General features: G+C 34.8%; 1 protein-coding gene across 2 annotated transcripts in view; it reads left to right on the top strand.

Moving 5' to 3' along the window:
- MAGI2 (membrane associated guanylate kinase, WW and PDZ domain containing 2) overlaps positions 1-20,075 on the top strand; it is a 1,312,517-nt gene that overhangs the window by 383,911 nt on the left and 908,531 nt on the right. For both annotated transcript variants that reach the window (XM_063101323.1, XM_063101322.1), the window contains exon 2: positions 13,379-13,495. In XM_063101323.1, coding sequence (XP_062957393.1) covers positions 13,379-13,495 — 117 coding nt within the window. The remainder of the gene's footprint in view (positions 1-13,378; positions 13,496-20,075) is intronic.

Below are 20,075 nucleotides of genomic sequence, written 5' to 3'. Positions count from 1 at the left end.
GACAAAATTTCCTTCTTTGTAAGGCTGAATAGTATTCCACTGTGTATATACACCACTCTTTTTTTTTTCATCCATTCACCTATTGATGAACACTTAGATTAATTCCATACCTTAGCTATGGTAAATAGTGCTACAGTGAACATGGGAGTGCAGACATACCTTCAACAAACCAATTTCAATATTTTGGGTACCCAGAAGTTGGATTCCTGGGTTGTCTGATAATTCTTAGTTTTTTAAGGAATCTCCATATAGTTTTTCATAATGGTTGTGCTAATTTACATTCCCACCAACAGTGTGTAAACATTGCCTGTTCTGCACATCCTCACCAACACTTGCTATTTTTCGTCTTTTTGATAGCCATTCTGACAAGTGCAAGATGATATCTCACGGTGGTTTTAATTTGTATTTTCCTAATGATTAGTGACAGTGAGCACTTTTTCAGATGTGTTGGTCATTTGTAAGTCTTTTTTTGAGAAATGTTTATTCAGGTTCCTTCCCCATTTTTTAACTGGGTTTTCTGTGTTCCTGCTGTTGAGTTATTTGAGTTCCCTATATATTTTGGATATTAACCTTTTATTGGACACATGGTTTGCAGATATTTTCTCTCAGACCATAGGTTGTTGCTTCACACTGTTGTTTCCATGTGACATTTTTTATAAAAATTTGTTTTTCTTAAGAAAAATAGTAATAGTTCAGTAACAATGAAAGTTTACTTTACTCCAAAGAGATATTTTCAGTAGGCTCTTATTGCAAGCAATTGAAAGGATGAGCCAGGGTTGCTTAAAATGGCAGACTCCAAACACCCTTTAATCGATTTGAAAACCATGTACAATTTTGTTTGTAATCAGAAGACAGAAGGCATTCAAGGATATCTTTGATTAATTGTATGTTCTTTCTTCTTTCCCATTCCTGGCTCAGTCTTCCCTGTATTTCTAAAGGCAATAGAGCCCCAGATGTCTAAAAGTGAATTTTTAGGAAATTTTAATTGATTAGCCTTCAGGTATGGATAATTGAATGCACTAATCTAAAGCACTACGCTTGGCAAGTATGTAAATAGTCCCTAAAACACTAGTTAGAAAAGGTAATTTTATAATTTAGTAAAAATCCATTGTAATACAACTGACTTTCACAGTCCTTGACTACTTCCTGCCTGACTCATATGCCTTACAGCTGCTTGGAGCCCGGCACTCTTAGCCACTTGGCAACAGGCATAGCTTTCTTTTCCAACTTCCAATGCTTGGCAGTCTTTTCCCCCATTTCCTTTTCCACTGCTGTCTCTGACACGATGTGGGGTCAGTCTCTCGAACCCAGTTTCTGCTCTCATTTCTCCCCTGTGTCTGCTCTCATTTCTCCCCTGTGTCTTTCAGTGCTGAGAGTGGTAACCTAGGAGAACAAGAAAGATGAAGAAACCTTCCCGTGTCCTTCCTCCACCACCGTTCTAATACTCTTTTTAGAGACAAATACTCTAAAAGGCCATTTTCCTACTCGTCGCTGTCCACTCACTTCTGCTTCCCTAACACACGTGCATCCACGCATTCATGCACACAGACACCCATCCTGTTCCTTGAATGACATATCCAACTGCCTTGTGTGAGCCTCGTTTTTTCTTAAATGTGAAGATAACTCTACCTTCTGGGCATTGTAACCCACAAATTAACATTATTATCTCCTGATCATCCCTGCCCTTGCCTTTCCTACAGGGTCTATACTTATATATTGGAGGATGGAGATGGGTAAGATAAAAGGGCTGGGGGCTTACACATGTTTGTGAGAAAAGGTATTTCAGATTTTTAGAGGAATTTTATGAATAGTAAAGTATTTTTAAGAATGCCAAACAAAAAAAATGATCACATATTTGCTTCTAAGTTAGGAAATAGAAAAACAGATTACAGCCCATTTTTATAGTGAAAGAAGACCTAATAGGGGGGCAGTATAAACTGAGGCAGGGAAGACCTCAGAATAAACTGAAAGCTGAGGACCTCCAAAGAAAAAGGGAGTTTAGGCTGAGCAGGGTTGAAAGGGAGTTTAGGCTGAGCAGGGTTGTAAGGAGATACATTCACAAGATGTTTGTTGTCCTATAATACTTCATGCAAGAGTGTATAGCATCTATCCTCCCAATAGACTGCCACTTCTCTACCTACTCCTAACATTATCCTCACCCTGAGGAATCTTTGACCATAGCTGCAAGAATTGCCAACAGGTTTTGGATGCTGGGAATGTTTTACTTTACCGCAAAAGAAGAGTTTTGAGCTTTTAGAACCACTCGACCTAAACTGGAACTTTAGCCATCACTCTCCCACTCTCCACACACTTCCCAGAAGCACTGTTATACATGGCAATATAGTACAGCAGTGTGTTTCCAACATACCATGAATAGTGTATTTCAGATGCCAAATTAATTGAAAAACTCATAGGAGGGCCAAGGATGTAAATATACAACATTATTTCTATGGGAAAAATCATTCTTCATTCCAAAATAAACCTTTGGAAAACGTTCCTCATTATTTGAAATCAGCCCTGTAGCAGATAAAATCATATGTCTAGAACTATTATAACTTCATTAGTACTGATGCATCATGACACAGCCTATACAGAGTATATTAGTCTGTTCTTTGGAGTGAGTTTTCTTGGTATTAGCATTGTAAAATGGGCTCGCAAATAAAGCTGTGGTTTCTTTTTAGTCAATTTGGGCAAAATGTTCTAGGTCATGACACTTTTCAGAATCAAACCATTTGGAGTGGACTATGTATTATATCAGGTTATCCGGTAGTTTTTGGAGCACATCAGCAAAGTTGCAGCACATCAGCAAAAACAAAACAAAACAAAAAACATGAAATAATGTCAAATGTTACAAATCTAATTCTGCAAATCTCCATCAATTTTACTCTTAATAAGAGGCATCTATTTAAAAACAAAATTTTTTCCACTAACTAATCTGTGGTGACAACCAAGATGCACATTGTGTTCAGACTCCAGGGCTGCCCCTGAATTCCCCAGGTGACTTTAATGTGTGCCTCAGGCTTCCCACCTGTAATCTGGATCAGGAAGGGGAAGGTGGTGATACCTAATCACAGAGTTGTTCTGGGGTTTAAAGTGCAACTGCAGGTAAAGGGCAGGTAGTGTTCAGGGTTAGAGTGAGTTTTGTTTCTTGGTATTAGCATTGTAAAATGGGTAAGTACAGGTCATAGAGTGCAGCAGGGCCAGGCCTAAGCTCAGAGCTGCTACACAGGGCTTTGAATTTGTTTTTTTTCGGTTTTTTTTTTTTTTTTTTTGAGTAAATAAAATTGGATGATGAATGAAAAATAATGATTAAATAAAAAAATTTCAATTGACTTAGGGATAATAACTTGCTAATATAAGTTGAAATAAGCCTAAATATTTATTGTTTAAATACCATTTACATGTTCACTTCTAGTTTTATAAATGAAGATGTTTCAGGCATACCAAATTATGAGCAGTTTGTTTTAGGCTTTTTTATTAATGTGGACAAATTCTTAAATTAGACTTTCTAAGAACAAAAGCAGTTTGATATTTTTATCACTACATTTTTAAAATTTACACTTAAACTTTATAATGAAGTTAAAGAGGCAGTAATCCAAGACTCTAAGAGGAAAAAATTTTGCCTGCTGAATTATCTAGATATTTGTAGAATAGTGCCTTTCTTTCACCTCAGTAATATTAGTAAATATTTCATGTAGAAACCTTAGAGCTCTGAGATTTATTATGTGTCAATGATTTAAAATCCATTCATTAATGCAGCTACGTTTTTATTTTTTTTTTATTTTTTTTGGCAGCTGGCCTGTACAGGGAACCAAACCCTTGATATTGGTGTTACAAGGCTGCGCTATAATCGACTGAGCTAACTGGCCAGCCCTAAAATCAATTCATAGTTATTCTAATAGATTGATTTTTTTTTCTGTTTAAACTTAGACTAGTGTGTTTCTGGTTTAAAAAAAAAATGGATTAAATTCAGGTTAGATTTTTATGTCCCTCTTTGCCATATTCTTTCTTTCCTTATGCAGAATTTGTGTGACATTGTGCTTTTTATAAAAGCCATCTAATTTTTAGGAGTTAGGTGACTCAAATAAATTGATAGGAAGTATCCTATTCTTAGAATAAATTAGCCATTTTTGGACATTATTGAAAACTTAAATGAACTTTATTTTATTTTGAACTGTGTGCCCATCCTTCATATTTCCTGGTGGTAAAATTTCAGGTAATGCATTTACAGCACCCAGGACAATGCCTGGCATATACTGAGAACTCATTTTCTCTTCTCCATGGGAGCCTATATACATAATCATAGAAATAACTCTAACATTTACTTTGAGAACAAGGCTAACAATGAAAAATGAAATTCCATAATAATATCCCATCTGTGCAATAGTGGGGGGAAGGAAATGATAAAAAGCCATTTTCAATAGAGCTGAAGAATATTATAAACCACTTACATTTGTCTTTGTCATTTCCTCTGGAATAGCAATTATTGTCTGTAGTTTTGAATCTCCTAATGATCTTCAACTGTTTCATATATTTTGCTGTCTTTCTTATGATTGCATTTCTTGTACAAAATATGCAATACTACTAAAATTTTGAAGAAAAAGCAACACACAAAGATATTAAAGTACGATAAAAAAGATTGACTATACCATATAATAGTATGAGTAAAATATTGAAGGAATACAAATTGTCATATAATGGAAAAATAATTAACCAGGGCATTTTCAATGAATTTTATGGGCCTTGTATCTGTGCTTCTATTTAAAATAGGCTAAGGAGAATTATTGGGTGAAGAACAATTTTACTGGGTCATAATTTATAGGATGACTAGTATGGATCAATTGTATTCAGTGATTTGGTGTAATACCCTAGCCGCTCCAAAATGAGATGGGCCTCTAGATCATCAGATACCAAAGACACAATTTTCTGCCTAAAAAGAAGATGGAGCCTGCTCTAGTGGACAGGATTAGATATGTCTGTCACCTGTTTTGTAGCTGGGGATCTTAACAGAATCAATCAACTTTTCTATGGTTTATTTCTCCATTTTTGATGTCAGCCAAGTAGAAACTATTTTTGAGAAAGGAACATAGTAACTTAGCCCATAATACTTCCATACTATCTATTCCTCAACTTCCCCACCATCCAATAAATTAATATAAGATACATATGTGGTTATCATGGGAGTATCTTAAGGCATGTGGATAAATCTTCCTTCTCTATGTCTATTCCACCACTTAGTTGTCAAAGACAGTGTCTGAAATCAATTTTCTGCTGATGACCTCAGTTTCTTGGGCAAATTAGAAAGTAGAAAACAATATCAAAGGGTGATAATCCACTATTTTATTTTTTATGAACTATAATTTGTGGACTATAATTACAACTAACTAATAAAATAATTTGGTTGTTTGATTATAAAAAGAATCTCAAACTATAAAATACATTTAGTAAATATTCTGTATGGAAGCATACAATTTAGAACTGAAGGAGAACTTATTTGGTTCTACACCACTGTTACGGACTAAATATGTGTGTCTTCCAAAACTTCATATGTTGAAATTCTAACCACAGTGTGTTTATATTAAGAAGTGGAGCCTTTGAGAGGAAATTAGATTATGAGGTTGGAGCCCTCTTGAATGGGATTAGTACCCTTATAAAAAGAAACATGAGAGACACAATTTCTCTCTTAGCCATGTCAGGACAGAATGAGAAGTACATCTGCATGCAAGCCAGAAGAGTGCCCTCACCAGACACCGGATCTGATGGTGTCATGAACTTGGACTTCAAGTCCCCAGAAATATGAAAAATAAATGTCTGTTGGTTAATCTTGCCAGTTCATAGTGTTCTGTTACAGCAGCCTGAGCTGACTAAGACACCCACCTTTACAGATGAAGAAAAACAAGACCCAGAAATGACTTGTGTATGACCATTCAATGAATAAGTATTGGAGTGGTAACTAAAACTCAATTTCCTTATTCGAAATCTACCATTCTTCTCAATATGGCGTGTGTGGTTTATTTATTTAGCAAATATTTCAGAGCTTCATATGTTAAAAAGACACTGCTTTAAGATTGAGGTGGGAAGAGGGGAGATGATATAAAATGAATAAGAAATGTTCTGTCCTGGAGAACTCACAGTTTAGTAGAAAACATAAAGCAGACCTAGGAATTATCATCTGGCCTGTTGGAATGTGCAAAGTGCTTAACAGAGGTGACCAGGATATGGATGTTCAGAGGAGGCAGAAGACTTCTAGCCCAAAGATTACAGCAAAGGCCAAGTGGAGAATGATTTTAAGTTGAACGATGGGTAGAAATTCCATGGGTAGTATAAAAGAGAAGACATTCTTATTTTTAAAGTTTCTTTAGTTGCAAACAACAAAGGGAAGTTTGCAGATACTGGTCAGAGAAATACAGGAAGAGAGCAATTCTGTATGTTAGGGAAGCAGAAACAATGGGTAATCTCTGCACGGTGCCACTTTCAAGAAGAATTCACTTGCATTCACATCCTTTGGTCACTCTGCGAATGAAGCCAATTCCTGAAAGAGAAATTTTGTTTGGCCGAGTGAAGACAGGGCAGCTTGGCTCAAAGTCCCATCACATCAATACAGAGTGAGGGAGATATAGTCACTCAAAAGAGGAAATTAAGCTACTACCAAAAGAGTGCTGCTACCAAAAGAAGGTGGCACAAGATAAAGCACAAAGATGCATGCAAAAAGTAGAGCACAGACAAAATTCCAACTTGGCATTTTGTAGAATGTTAATGAAAAAAATGGAAGAGAAGAGAAGGAAAAATAAATAAGATGATTAGAATATTAGAGTAGCTTGGTTTGGCTGAAGCACAGGATGAATAGATGACATCAGAATGAGACAGATTCTGGTGGTCATCCTCACCTTGCCCCCATACACACCCCAACCATCCCAATCAGTGAACTGCTCTCCCTGATTTACACTGACAAGTTTAAAAGGCACGTGTTTATTCCAGAAGTGGTTGACTCAAGGGGAGGGAAAGTTTGAACCAATGGTCATTCCCATGAGTGAGGGATGGGACTACTCTGTTCAGCTACAAGCAATCAGACCCTTGGCAAAAACATCATAGACCTCGGTGTGTTTCTTCCTCAAATAGGAAAAGTTGTTGGCTACAGCTACAAGGCTGAGACTAACAAATTGCCTTAAGGAATAGGCCAAGGAGATTCTGTCCACCTGATTCAAGCAGCATCGTCTTCCTTTGCTTTCTCAATCTGGGTATTCAAGCAGTAGAGAGGACAAAGCAGTTAAGTTCCACTGGGGACATTCCTGAAAACTATGGAAACCTTAGAGATGTGCACAAGCTTCAAGTGCTAACATTTAGAGTTTTCTTCCCAGATAGTCCATGGTGTTGCTCCCTGATGAATCCCTCACTACCCACCCCATCTCTGCTCTTAACCCAGTACCAAATAATTTATGTGAGCTTCACTTCATTTGTAATAGGAAGAGTTTGAACCCAGTTCTCTCCAATGGGTTCTTCTGAAGCTATAATTTGATGTTAGTTTCAAAAGCTTGATTGGGATCATGTGGAAAAAGGATATGACTGCCTTGGACTAAAAAGTTTGGTCTTCAGTCTATATAGAGTATGAAAGTTAAGCACATGCTCTTTGGAGGCAGAACTGTAGGCTTCACATCTATCCCAGCTCTCTCAATTACTAAAAGTGTAATTTGAGGAAGTATTTAATTTTTTAAACTACTTTGATTTTTTAAAATAAATGAAATGAGTTTTCTTTCACATGGTTAAATAAAATAATTCAAGTTATTAAAATGTAATAGTAAATAAGAGCAACTTTTTTTTTTGAAGAGAGGAGTACAGATGGCTAAAGCATGCCATGGGATGGTGAACTTGACAGTGCTCTGCTTGATGGAATGATTGATGTATGCATCTTGTAAATCTAGGAGTCACCAACAAATGATAAACACTAACAACAAAACCAAAAATTATGACTATGGCAAATAAGATAGCAGATTATTTATTTATCTTAACAGTAGATTTATTGAATACTGTGTGGGATTCTGTAATTTTTTTAGCTTTATTTAAAATATTAACTTATAAATCTGAAATCAGGTCATCTTGAGACCCAGGCTTCATTTTTCAGTTCAACCATTGCCCAATGTCTGTTGCTTAATTTCTCTGTAATTGAAATTTCTTTTTTTTATTATTTATTTATTATTTATTTATTAAGAATATTCATGAGATACAAAGCTAATTGTCCCCGCTCCTGCCCATGATGTGAAGGCCAGATTCATACTGTGCACATACCCATTACCAGAAATTACTTTTGTACCCTTTGTCCCCTCCCAATTATCCCCCAACCTCTCTCTGCCTCCCACCCTCCCCTCCACTCCTATTTGTAGCCCTAGGAATGTTCCCTCCCTCTGTTAAACCATGGCACTGCTGTGGTATTTCTTTCCTTCCTTCCTTTCTCTCTTAGCTCCCATGTAAGAGTGAGCACATGCAGTATTTATCCCTCTGTGCTTTGCTTGTTTCACTCAATATAAATTTCTCCAGGTTCATCCATGTTGTTGCAACAAATGGGAGTATTTCATTCTTTTTTTATGGCAGAGTAGTATTCCATAGTGTATATATACCAGTTTCCTTATCCAATCATCTATTGATGGACATTTAGGTTGGATCCATATCTTGTCTATTGTAAACAGAGCTGCAATGAATATGGGAGTGCAGGTATCCCTTTGACATGATGATTTCCGTTCCTCTGGATATATACCCAGAAGAGGGATCGCTGGATCATAGGGAAGATCTATCTGTAGTTGTTTGAGAAAGCTCCATACTGTTTTCCAAAGTGGTTGTACTAATTTACAGTCCCACCAACAGCACAGTAGTGTTCATTTCTCTCCACACCCTCGCCAGCAGTTGTTATTCACTGTCTTTTTGATTATAGACAGTCTAACTGGAATGAGGTGGTATCTCAATGTAGTTTTAATTTGCATTTCCCTGATGACTAGTGATGTTGAGCATTTTTTCATATATATCTTTGCCATTTGTATGTCATCCTTTGAAAAATGTCTATCCAACTCCTTTGCCCATTTTTTAATTGGGTCATTTGGTTTTTTTACTGTATAGTTGCTTGAGTTCTATGTATATTCTGGATATTAGTCCCTTGTCGTATGCATAGTTAGCAAAAATGTTCTCCCACTCTGTAGGTTGTCTTTTCACTCTGTTGATTGTTTCTTTTGCTGTGAAGAAACTTTTTAGTTTGATATAGTCCCATTTGTTTATTTTTTCTTTTGCTGCTTGTGATTTCGGGCTCATGTTCATAAAGCCTGTGCCCTGACCTAGCTGCTGAAGTGTTTCACCTATATTTTCCCTTAGTAATTTTACAGTTTTGGATCTTATACCTAGGTCTTTAATCCATTTTGAGTTGATTTTAGTGTATGGTGAGAGATGCATATCTAGTTTCATTCTTCTGCATACGGATATCCAGTTTTCCCAGCACCACTTGTTGAAGAGGCAATCTTTTCCCCAATGTAGACCTTTGTTGCCTTTTTCTAATATCAGATGGCTATAAGCCTGAGGAGTGATTTCTGAGTTCTCTATTCTCCACTGGTCTGAATGTCTATTTTTATACCAGTACCATGCTGTTTTGGTTACAACAGCTTTGTAATATAATTAGAAGTCAGGCAGAATTATGCCTCCAGCTTTGTTTTTTGCTCAGGATTGCTTTGGCTATTCAGGGTCTTTTGTTTTTCCATATGAAAGGTAAAATTGTTTTTTCCATTTCTGTGAAGAATGTTATTGGTATTTTGACGGGGATTGCATTGAATCTGCAGATCGCTTTGGGTAGTATAGACATTTTCACAATGTTAATTCTTCCAATTCAAGAGCATGGAATATCTTTCCATCTTTTTGTGTCTTCTTTAATTTCTTTCAGAAGTGGTTTGTAATTCTCATTGTAGAGGTCTTTCACTTCCTTGGTTAAATTGATCCCTAGGTATCGGTTTTTTTTTTTTTTTTTTTTTTTTGGTGACAATTGTAAATGGGCTTGCTTTCTTTATTTCTCTTTCTGTTAATTCATTATTTGAGTATATAAATGCTACTGGTTTGGGGGCATTTATTTTGTATCCTGTAAAGTTACTGAAATTATTAACGAGCCCTAGGAGGTTTCTGATAGTCTTTAGGTTTTTCTGTATGTAGTATTATCTCATCTGCAAATAGGGAAAGTTTGACTTCATCTTTTCCAATATGGAGTCCCTTTATTTTTTTCTCTTGCCTGATTGCTGTAGCTAGTACCTCCAGTACTATGTTGAATAGAAGTGATGAGAGTGGACATCCTTGTCTTGTTCCCATCCTTAAGGGGAAGGCCTTCAATTTTTCCCCATTCAGAATAATACTAGTGGTGGGCTTATCATAAATGGCTTTTATTGTGTTAAGATATTTTCCTTCTATACCTAATTTGTTGAGTCTTTATCATGAAGGAATGTTGAATTTTGTCAAATGCTTTTTCACAAAATTTCTAATTAAGGATAAATATGCCTTTCTGTATGTGTGTGTATGTATGTATTTTATATATACATGTCTATGTGTAACATTTATACTTACATCTATATACATACACATACATAAATATACCAATTAGGATCATGTACAGTTGCTCAACCATATTAGCTTTAAAAGAATACTCAACCATGTAGATTTTAAAATGAGTACTTGCTTTTTCTCTTGTAACAAGAAATCTTAAGGTATATAGTTGCTGATATTATTTTTAGCTGCTTAGTAAAGCCATCAGGGACCCAGGCTGTTTCTGACTTCTACTCCAGTATCCTTAGCATGTTCACTTTTTCCTTTGTGCTTGTCACTTCTTGGTCAGAATATGGCTGCTACCTCTCCATTATCTTGTCCAGTTCAAAGAGTAAAGAAACCCCTCCTTCTGTGGCCAGAACGTAGCAGCTATGAAAGTGAGAAACTATATTCAATGACTGTTTCAGACCACTGCAACCCATGTCCTGAGACTGCAAGTGTTTGGGCCTGAAACTAAATCAGTTATCTTAATAGAAAAGAATAGTTCAAAGAATATTGGGTAGGTAACTAGCAGAATTTTCCTTAATAAGAATATTGGATAAATAAAATTGCCTTACTTGAAAGATGCTATGATAAATTGTGAAGAATAATAAAGTATTTGGGGAATATGATGCAAGAAAAATCCTTCCAAAACAAATGGATCATCCGTAGAATTTTATTGTAATTTGTGGCAACTCATTTTAATTAGCAAAGGAAATTATATATTAATTCTTAGAAGCTTCAGCAGGTACTTTCATGGAAAAAAAGATATAGCCAGTCATTGAAATGAGTAGACAGACTTTGTTGTTATTGTCTTAAGTAGATAAACTTTCAAAAGGGCTAATGCAGTATAATATTTGTAGTAAGAGAAATGTTTTAAACTGATAATATATTTTTGGAGAGTGATTACATTAGGTGAGTGAATACATTAGGTGAGTGATTCTAGGTTACCATTAATGGACAGACTACATCTGTTGTTCTATAGTTGGCATTTTCTCGGGCTGCCAGAAAGCATCTCATCACTTGGCATGTCCCACGTAATAGACTGAAAGAAACAGAGAAAGAAGAGTACTGCAATTGCCGAAGGACCTATAGACTTAGAACCCAGCACAAACTACAGTCACAGGCATGATGCTTGGTCAGTAGCTATAATCAATTAGCAGGAGTAAGCATGTTCTGCTGACTGGGGAAAAAAATAAGAGAAAAAGAGAATTTTAGGATTTCTGAATTATTAACTACTTCAGTGTGGTGCCAACAAGTCCAAGGCACATGGAAATACTGGGCATTTGGAGATGTAAATAATTGGTAATTGTTGGTATTGTGTGATGGTTTCAAATGACTTACTTCTGACTGCTTTGCTTCTTTGGCTGAGAAAATGGTTTTGAATTTGGAAAATTGCATATGCAAGGATTCTGAGTGTAATAGTTATGTGCACCTAACCAACAATATGTTCTCATTTGATGTCATTCATTTTTCACTGTCATATATTGGGTGGAAAAAATAGATTGAGACTATTTGCTCAAATGTCTCCATTTGTCTCAAATGGAGAGTAAGAATTTTGGTAGTCAATTCAGTTAAAAATGCTGCTTCTTATGGCATCTTGGCATGAATATACCTGCAGATTAGGAGACAACTGAAATGATGGATTTAGAAAACTCCAGAAATGTTGCAATATATAACTTATAAGTATATTAATTACTGTTTGTGAAAAAGGTGTTGGTGTTGCATATATACATACCCACATTATGCTATTTTATGTAATCATCATGATGCAAGCAGATTTATGAATTCTAAGATTCAAGAGGATTTTAAGAGAATATGATTTTGTGACTATTTTGGATTTCCTGTTCCCTCTATCTTTAATTTTTATTTTGACTCAATTGCCCTAACATGTTTGATTGAAAAGTTAGGAGTCTCAGGTATTCTTATTCACATTTTTATAAGTATTTTGATTTATAATTCATTCTTTCCAGTATAGAAATAGAAAGTCTTAAGATAAATCTTCATAATTTAACATAGTTATCTTTAAATATCAAGTTAATCTTTGATAGATTTACATTATCTATCATTATCTATGTTTTTCTTACCTATTGCCCAGTTTATTTTTCTTTAGATTATAATGTCAAACAGACTTAAAATTATTTCAACTGGCAAACGAAAAGAAGTTATTGCAAACCTTGCCTCTAGTTAAAAATATCTGCACATATTTTATAGGACAGAGAAATTATTTGATTTATTGTATAAAGTGAGTAAAATCATTAATATTTGGGTAGTTTTTAAAATTTTTTATATCATCCTACTCATCTAAATGCAGAATTACTCTAAATAGCTTAAAAGACTTTCAAACTTTGAAGACATTATGTTGAGTGAAATAAGCCAGTCACAAAAGGGCACATTCATGATTCTACGTTTATGAAATAACTAAAGTAGTCAAATTCAAAGAGAGAGAAAGTAGAATGGTGATTGCCAGGGGTTGTGGGAGGGAAGAAATAAAAAAAATAAATGAATAAATAAATAAATAGTCTTTTTAGCCATGCATACTATGATATTTCAATATTAATTAAGGAGGAATGTTTCTTTTACTATAATATAGACTTCCTTCTAAATGAAGAATAAATTGAAGAATACATGCAAAGCACTGAGCATACCTGACAGGCAATTAATATCTCAATAAATGATATCTGTTTTATTATCATGGCAGTAAATATTTCAGAAAATCAAAAGAGCAATTTGAAGTGACACATCTTTTAAATGGGTTCATGAGTATATTTATGACAGAATCAAATGACATACTTAACGTATTTTCCAACATCCTTTACTAAGAAACTTTATTTTTTAGGAGGAATTGTTGATAAGGATCTTCGTCACTACCTCAACTTACGATTTCAGAAGGGTTCTGTGGACCACGAACTTCAGCAAATCATTCGTGACAACCTCTACCTCCGCACGGTGCCGTGTGAGTCCAATGGGTGATATTATTTTCTTTCTATGTCAGTAGATGAATGATCAGCTATATATTCATTGTTCTTTTTTTAAGTTAAATTAGACTGATTTTTCTATGTTGGGCTTTTGAGATGAAAAACTGATTTGAGATATGGAAGTTTTAAATGCAAATATTGGTAACTACAATTGCATGGTTTATGATGAAGTTGTAGCCAGAAGAAATGTGATTTCGAAGCTATAAAATCTAATTTATGCTTCTCAAATTAGATTGAGAATTATAAATTCTAGTCCAAACTATTGGTTATTCAGAATGAAGCATAATTGGGGTAGAGCTCCATACCAGGAGACAGCAGAATGCAAACTCAGTTTATTAATTGAAACAGCTATTTTGTAAATATAATCTACTCAGTAACTCCCAATCTCATCTTTGGTTTGCCTCAGGGGAGTCTCCCAAGTGAAAAGAAAAGTGCACATTGGAAAGTAGAGTTAAGTGTTCTGTAACTGTTAGAAAGTGATAACATTGGATATCAGGACAAATTTCTTACACGCAGCCTATAGAAATCCACAAACAACAATTCCTGACTATCCTTCAAAAGAGAGGAATTGGTATAATGATATAATTCACAAATCATATTCTTAGTGCCTGTTTCAGCTCATTTGAGAATCCTCTATTAACTTTAGGACAAATCAAGGACTTTTCAGATCAGGTCCTACATTCTAGATGGATGTCAAAATCCGTTTTCCTCAAGGTATATTCCATGACCTCCAAAGACTTCCCACTCTCTCCAGAAATTCTTGTCTGTGGGTGTTGTATGTATTCCTTTTGTTTTAGTTCAGCTCTAAACTTTGATAAAGTCAAGGCTATCTGCTCTGGAGAGTTAATATTAAAGAAAGAAAAACTTAGTGAGGACAATCAAACAACAAATAAACAAAATTCTTTTTGATATCTAGGGTTAAACCACCAGAACTATATAAAAGGTATAGATCATTAATGATTATATTTACATATTGAAAACACACAGAAAAGTGAAGATGTACAGGTAAACACTCAGCCCCTACACACGTTTTAGGATGTAGACTCTTGCCATTGTTAGCATCGAATGTTCACCAAAACACAAATGTCAGGGCACCCCTATCAAATATTCCTGAATGAGAATGCTTGCTGATTGACATGTTGTCAGTCAAAATGATACCTCTGTTAGTGTGTGTTAGTTAAGTGAATAGACTTTTGGACTCTGCTTTAAAACTGGAAGTTGAGAAAAGTGCATTCTTAAACTTGTAAGTTTGACATTAGAGTGATGGACAGAGGAAGATGGATTAAAGAAAGTGACTTAACTATTTATAAAGTAACGGATGGACGCGTTTTCAAAGCTGTGATGTTGTCAGTGCAGCCTTGTGAATTTATCTTTTGTGACATGAAAGAAAGGAGATCTGAAATACTGAATAAAGAATCGAGGCACTTTATTATGTTTAAAAGCTGAGAGAAATAGATAAGAGGCTGACATTCAAGAATACTTGTAGTCCTTGCTAAGGAAATGACATAAATAAGAAAGTCTTAATTAAATAGGAAGATAATAGGAGTAAATTTTGCATTAATTGATTAACTTCTTAAATAATGCATTTCTCTCTAGAGTACCAAAGAAAAACTATGAAGAAAAAATAAATTTAAGTGTAAAGTAACTAGACTTATAGAAGTAAGTATGAAGAGTTCTAAGACGTGATTTTGGTACAAGGTCATAAATTCAATTAGAAATCCTCGAATAGCTCCTATAAAGAAGATGATTAGAAACTCAATGAATCTGAATATTATGATGAAACAATTATTCTTTGAATTTTCAAGCATCACTCCTAATAGCCAATTCCAATAAAACCATTTACTAACAATGCTTTTAACTTGGCATAAAAGAGGGAGTAACATCTGAGTTGGAGATAATTATGGTTTATATTATTAAAAATATCTTTTATACTGATAAATTGGACCTAGACAATCCACCACCTTTACTTAATGTATCTTTTAATGAAGTATTCAGACACTGTGAGAGAGTGTACAATAAAAATGTGTCAGTAGTGTGGAAAATTCCTGCCACTGCTTAGAAATGTACATGTGTATCCAGAATATCTATTGGCATTGAGCATGGAATCACATTTGTTACATACTTTCCTTGGTCAAAACATTCTCATTTGTTTTTATGAAACCAGCACCATAAAAGGAAAATGTATTACAGAAGAGCATATTATTGCTCTTATACATGCATGTATATACTCATCTGTTGTTTAATCTAGCAATGGCACCAGGAATAAGTCCTTGATAACTCCACTGAAACAAAATTATAGTCAACTTATAACTATGTGAGGTTGAACTAGTTTTTTTTATTTTAACATTTACTTGTATATGTTTGTGGGGTAGAGTGGGGTACAGTGTGTTGTTTCAATACACACATATACTGCGCAATGATTCACTTAGGGTAGATAGCGTAGCTTTGTACCTGTTAGTCCACCGCTTCTCCTCCTTTCATGCCCGCCTCCTCTCCTGTCCTCTGGTAACCTTTGCTCTGCTCTCTACTTCTATGACAACCAGTTTTTGTTTTTTGGGGTTTTTTTTTAGATACCACATATGAATGAGATTATGCAGTGTTTGTCTTTCTGTGCCTGACTTATTTCTCTTAACATGATGGTTTCCAGTTCAGTCCATGTCGCTGCAAATTATAGGATATCATTTCTTTCTATAGCTGAATAGCATTCCATTGTGTATATATACCACCATTTTTTATCCATTTAGCCCTTGATGGGCATTTAGGTTGATTCCATCTCTTGGCTATTGTGAATAGTGCTGCAATGAACATGGGAGTGCAGGTGTCTTTTTGATATATTGATTTCATTTCCTTTGGGTATATACCCAGCAGTGGGATAACTGGATCCTAAGGTAAATCTATTCTTAGTTCTCTGAGGAACTTCCGTAACTTCCATACTCTTTACCAGAATGGCTGTATGAATTCACTTTCCCACCAACAATATAGGAGAGTTCCCTTTCTCCACATTTTCACCAGCATTTATTTTCTGTCCTGTTGATAATAGCCATTCTAACTTGGGTGATATGATATCTCATTCTGGTTTTAATTTGCATTTCCCTGATGATTATGATTTTAAGCTTTTTTTTTTTTATGTGCTATTGGCCATTGGTATGTGGGTGGACTAATTTTTTTCACAAGGCAAAACTTAACTGAGTGATTCTCCTTACTACCACTACATTATTCCACCACCAACAACTAAAACTAGAAGGAAAGGAGCCACGTCTTGGACTAGACTTTCTTAGTACCTAATGAATAAGAGAGTTCTAGAGCTAGGGCTCCAGAGACCCCCTTTGCTCACATACATACACTCAGCCAAATCCAGTTGTGGACAACTTGGCTCCCGTATGCCCCTCTGAAAGAAACCTGTGTCTGGCTGCTGGCTGATTTCTGAGCTAAGCAGAGGGAGGTGGTCAGTCCAGGTTTCCACTGGTCCTTAACTACAGGACTACAAAATCCCATCAATCTGTTCCTCACCTCATAAAGAAGGGTTGACTGTGTTTAGTCTTTTCATTTTTTTTACCCCAGAACCTTATCTCAGAACCTAATTCTTCAAAAAAAAATTTTTTTAAAAGCTCTATCCCTAGGCATGGGAGGACGTGGTCACAGAAACAGGATGGTTAGGTATATGGTGAGCATGAATGTGCACACATGCATGCATGTGCACACATGCACACACACACAAGTTCTAATAAGATCAATTTGTCATTCTCTCAAATTGGGTTATGGTGAAAAGACCCTTAGGAACTGACTCTTGATGTTTTCTGTTGAGTGTAAGCCAGTCATATGATTTGTACCAATTGAAGACCTAAATTTGTTCCTAAATATGTGACTTTTAGTTGCTAATTGTACATTGAATAGTGGAGAAATAAAGGTATTTAGAGGATTCTGATGTCCTAAAGTGAAAGCTAACTTCTTTAAAAATAAAGACTGAATGAATCTTTCTACTACTATTAGATTTCAGACTATATGGGATTTTTATGTAATTGAACTTCAGAAAAATGAGTAAATGATGATGAGACAAAATAATTGTAGTCTGGAATGTGATGAATAAGACTAACCTGGAAGAACCTATACATATAAAGGACTTGAAAGAGTTTCAAACATTTATCATATGGGAGTTCAATTACCCTGATATTATACAAAAGGCAATTTCAGAAGCACTAAGTTAGTAGCATTTATTTAGAGATTAGATAGGATTGTTTCATTGTAGCATGTCAAGTATACAAAGTTAAGGAAGAATGCATTATCCCTTGGGTAATACAGATTCAACTCTATGTGAAGGAAATTAGTGGAATTAATGCAAAAAGTAATGGGTTGGTTTGAAAATGTTTAAAGAGTAAAAATGGGAGTTTATTTTGTTTTTAATATTCTACTGAGCATAATGATTTCATATATTTAATTAACTCTTGAGTCTAATCAATAACAATTAAACTGATTATGCTTCTTAAATATGAGAAAATAATTATTACAATTTATTGATAAACTTCTGGTCCTTTTTATCTTTAACATTGATTAGAGACACAAATTAGTTTTTGAGGCAGGTATGAGCACAGATATAAATTTTAGATACTTTTTCTCATTACACCAGATGACACTGGGAAGGACTTCAATTACCAATTTTAAATGTTTCAAGATGAAATGGAAGGTAGTTATAATTAGACTTCTCTCCCAAGACCATACTTTGTCATTTGGTGAGATGGTTTTATTGGGAAATATTTTATATTTATTTGAAGCCAGAAGAAATACCAGTGTATACCAAGTAAAAGACAAAAATCAATGAAACTAAAGTCTAAAACTATTCCGTCAAAAGTAAATGAAATGAAAAACATAGATTCAAGATATGAAAGAAATTACTTTTGTGGAAGACCTCATTGAAGTATAACTCACAGTGATGTTTCTACATATTTAAGCACTTTTAGTTAGTAAAACTAAGCCATGTTAAAAAGAAGCATTGTCAAGGATAAAACTGTAAGGTTTCTAATATATTTTTTAAACTTTTCTGATAGTTATGCTAAATTGTTTTTCACAGGGAAACAGATAGAAGCAGGCTCTTTAGAAGTTATGAGAAACTGTCTCATGTTAAGAACAGTTATCAGACCTGCAGTTACTAGAGGTAGGAAAGGAGGAGAGGGATAGGGTTAGGGAGTAATTGGGTAAGGCATGCAAAGAATAATTATGATTTGATGAATGTACTAATAATATTGATTTGGTCATCACGTACTATACACAAACATTGAGAGTCAACTCTGTACACCATAAATATATATAGTCAATTATGTTTCAATTCAAAAAATAAATTAAAAAAAGAATAGTTATCAACACACTAAAGCTATAGCTATTAAAGGGGTCAATATCCCCTTTTGCTAATTGTATAAGGGTATTTCAAAAAGTTCATAGAAAAAATAGAATTAAACGATAATACAAATCTTTCCATGAGCTTTTTGAAGTGCCCTCATGTAATCCCATGTAGCACTGTGGTCAGAGAGGACTACTGAGGAGAGGCTGGTTGATCACGTATCTCTGAAGAAGTCTGAAATTAGAGTGGAACTTTCTATTGCACTGTGTGGGGAAAATAATTTTAATTCTTAAGCAAAATCAGTACTTTAAAAGCATGTAAATATATGTGTTAATATTCAACAAGGTAATATGTTTTTGTGGGTATAACGAATCTTTCTAATTGCTTGTAATTTTCATCGTAAAGGTACAGTTCTAAACACACGGTAAGAGAGGAGAGTGACATCAACCTGTGGATCAGATTACCAAAAAAAAAAAAAAAAATCTTCCAATGGAAGGAAATTCTCTGAGTTAAAAATGATCAAGAACAAGATTAAGTACTCAGAATATCTTTTAACAATGCAGGCCTTTGTGCTGTCGTGGTAGGTTGAACTGCAGCTAAGCATGCAGGCACAGGAGTAGAAGCAGCAGATCCAACTGAATTTTAAACCAACATATTGCAACAACTGTAAATTATACATCGGAAATCTATAAACAAATGAAACTAAATTTTCTGAGAGATTTGTAAACTTCCCTGGAAGGCTGGACTAGAAGAAAAAATCAAAACCCTTTGAGCAGTAGCAAATACTTGAAAGTATTCTACTGATTTATTTATTCAGATGTATGCCTGCCTGGTATATTTATTAAACATGTGTTGTTACTTTACAGAAAGCTGTATTAGGTTTACCCTCTCTTCCTTCTCACTGAGAATATTAAGATCCAGTTTCATGTCACATATGTGAAAGTACAATACATTTTTTCTTCTCTTCATTGAACAAAAAGAATGTATCTTTTCTGGTCAGGTGGTAACATTCATTTGTTTCACTGACAGAGTCCTCTACAGGAGAGAAAAGGCTTCAAAATGTTGCTTAAAATGGAAAGTCAAGGAACATTAGGAGTGATTGTATTGATTTACCCATTTGACAGCACAGGGCACTAGTTTTAGAATAAAGGAACATATCTAGCCCAAAAGAAAAGCAATAAACACCAACAGTGAACAACCTTACTGATCTTCCCAAACACATAAAA

Source organism: Cynocephalus volans, chromosome 6 (genome assembly GCF_027409185.1).
Source record: "Cynocephalus volans isolate mCynVol1 chromosome 6, mCynVol1.pri, whole genome shotgun sequence".
In the NCBI taxonomy this organism is placed as follows: Eukaryota; Metazoa; Chordata; class Mammalia; order Dermoptera; family Cynocephalidae; genus Cynocephalus; species Cynocephalus volans.
This window is presented reverse-complemented; position numbering and strand designations above follow the sequence as displayed.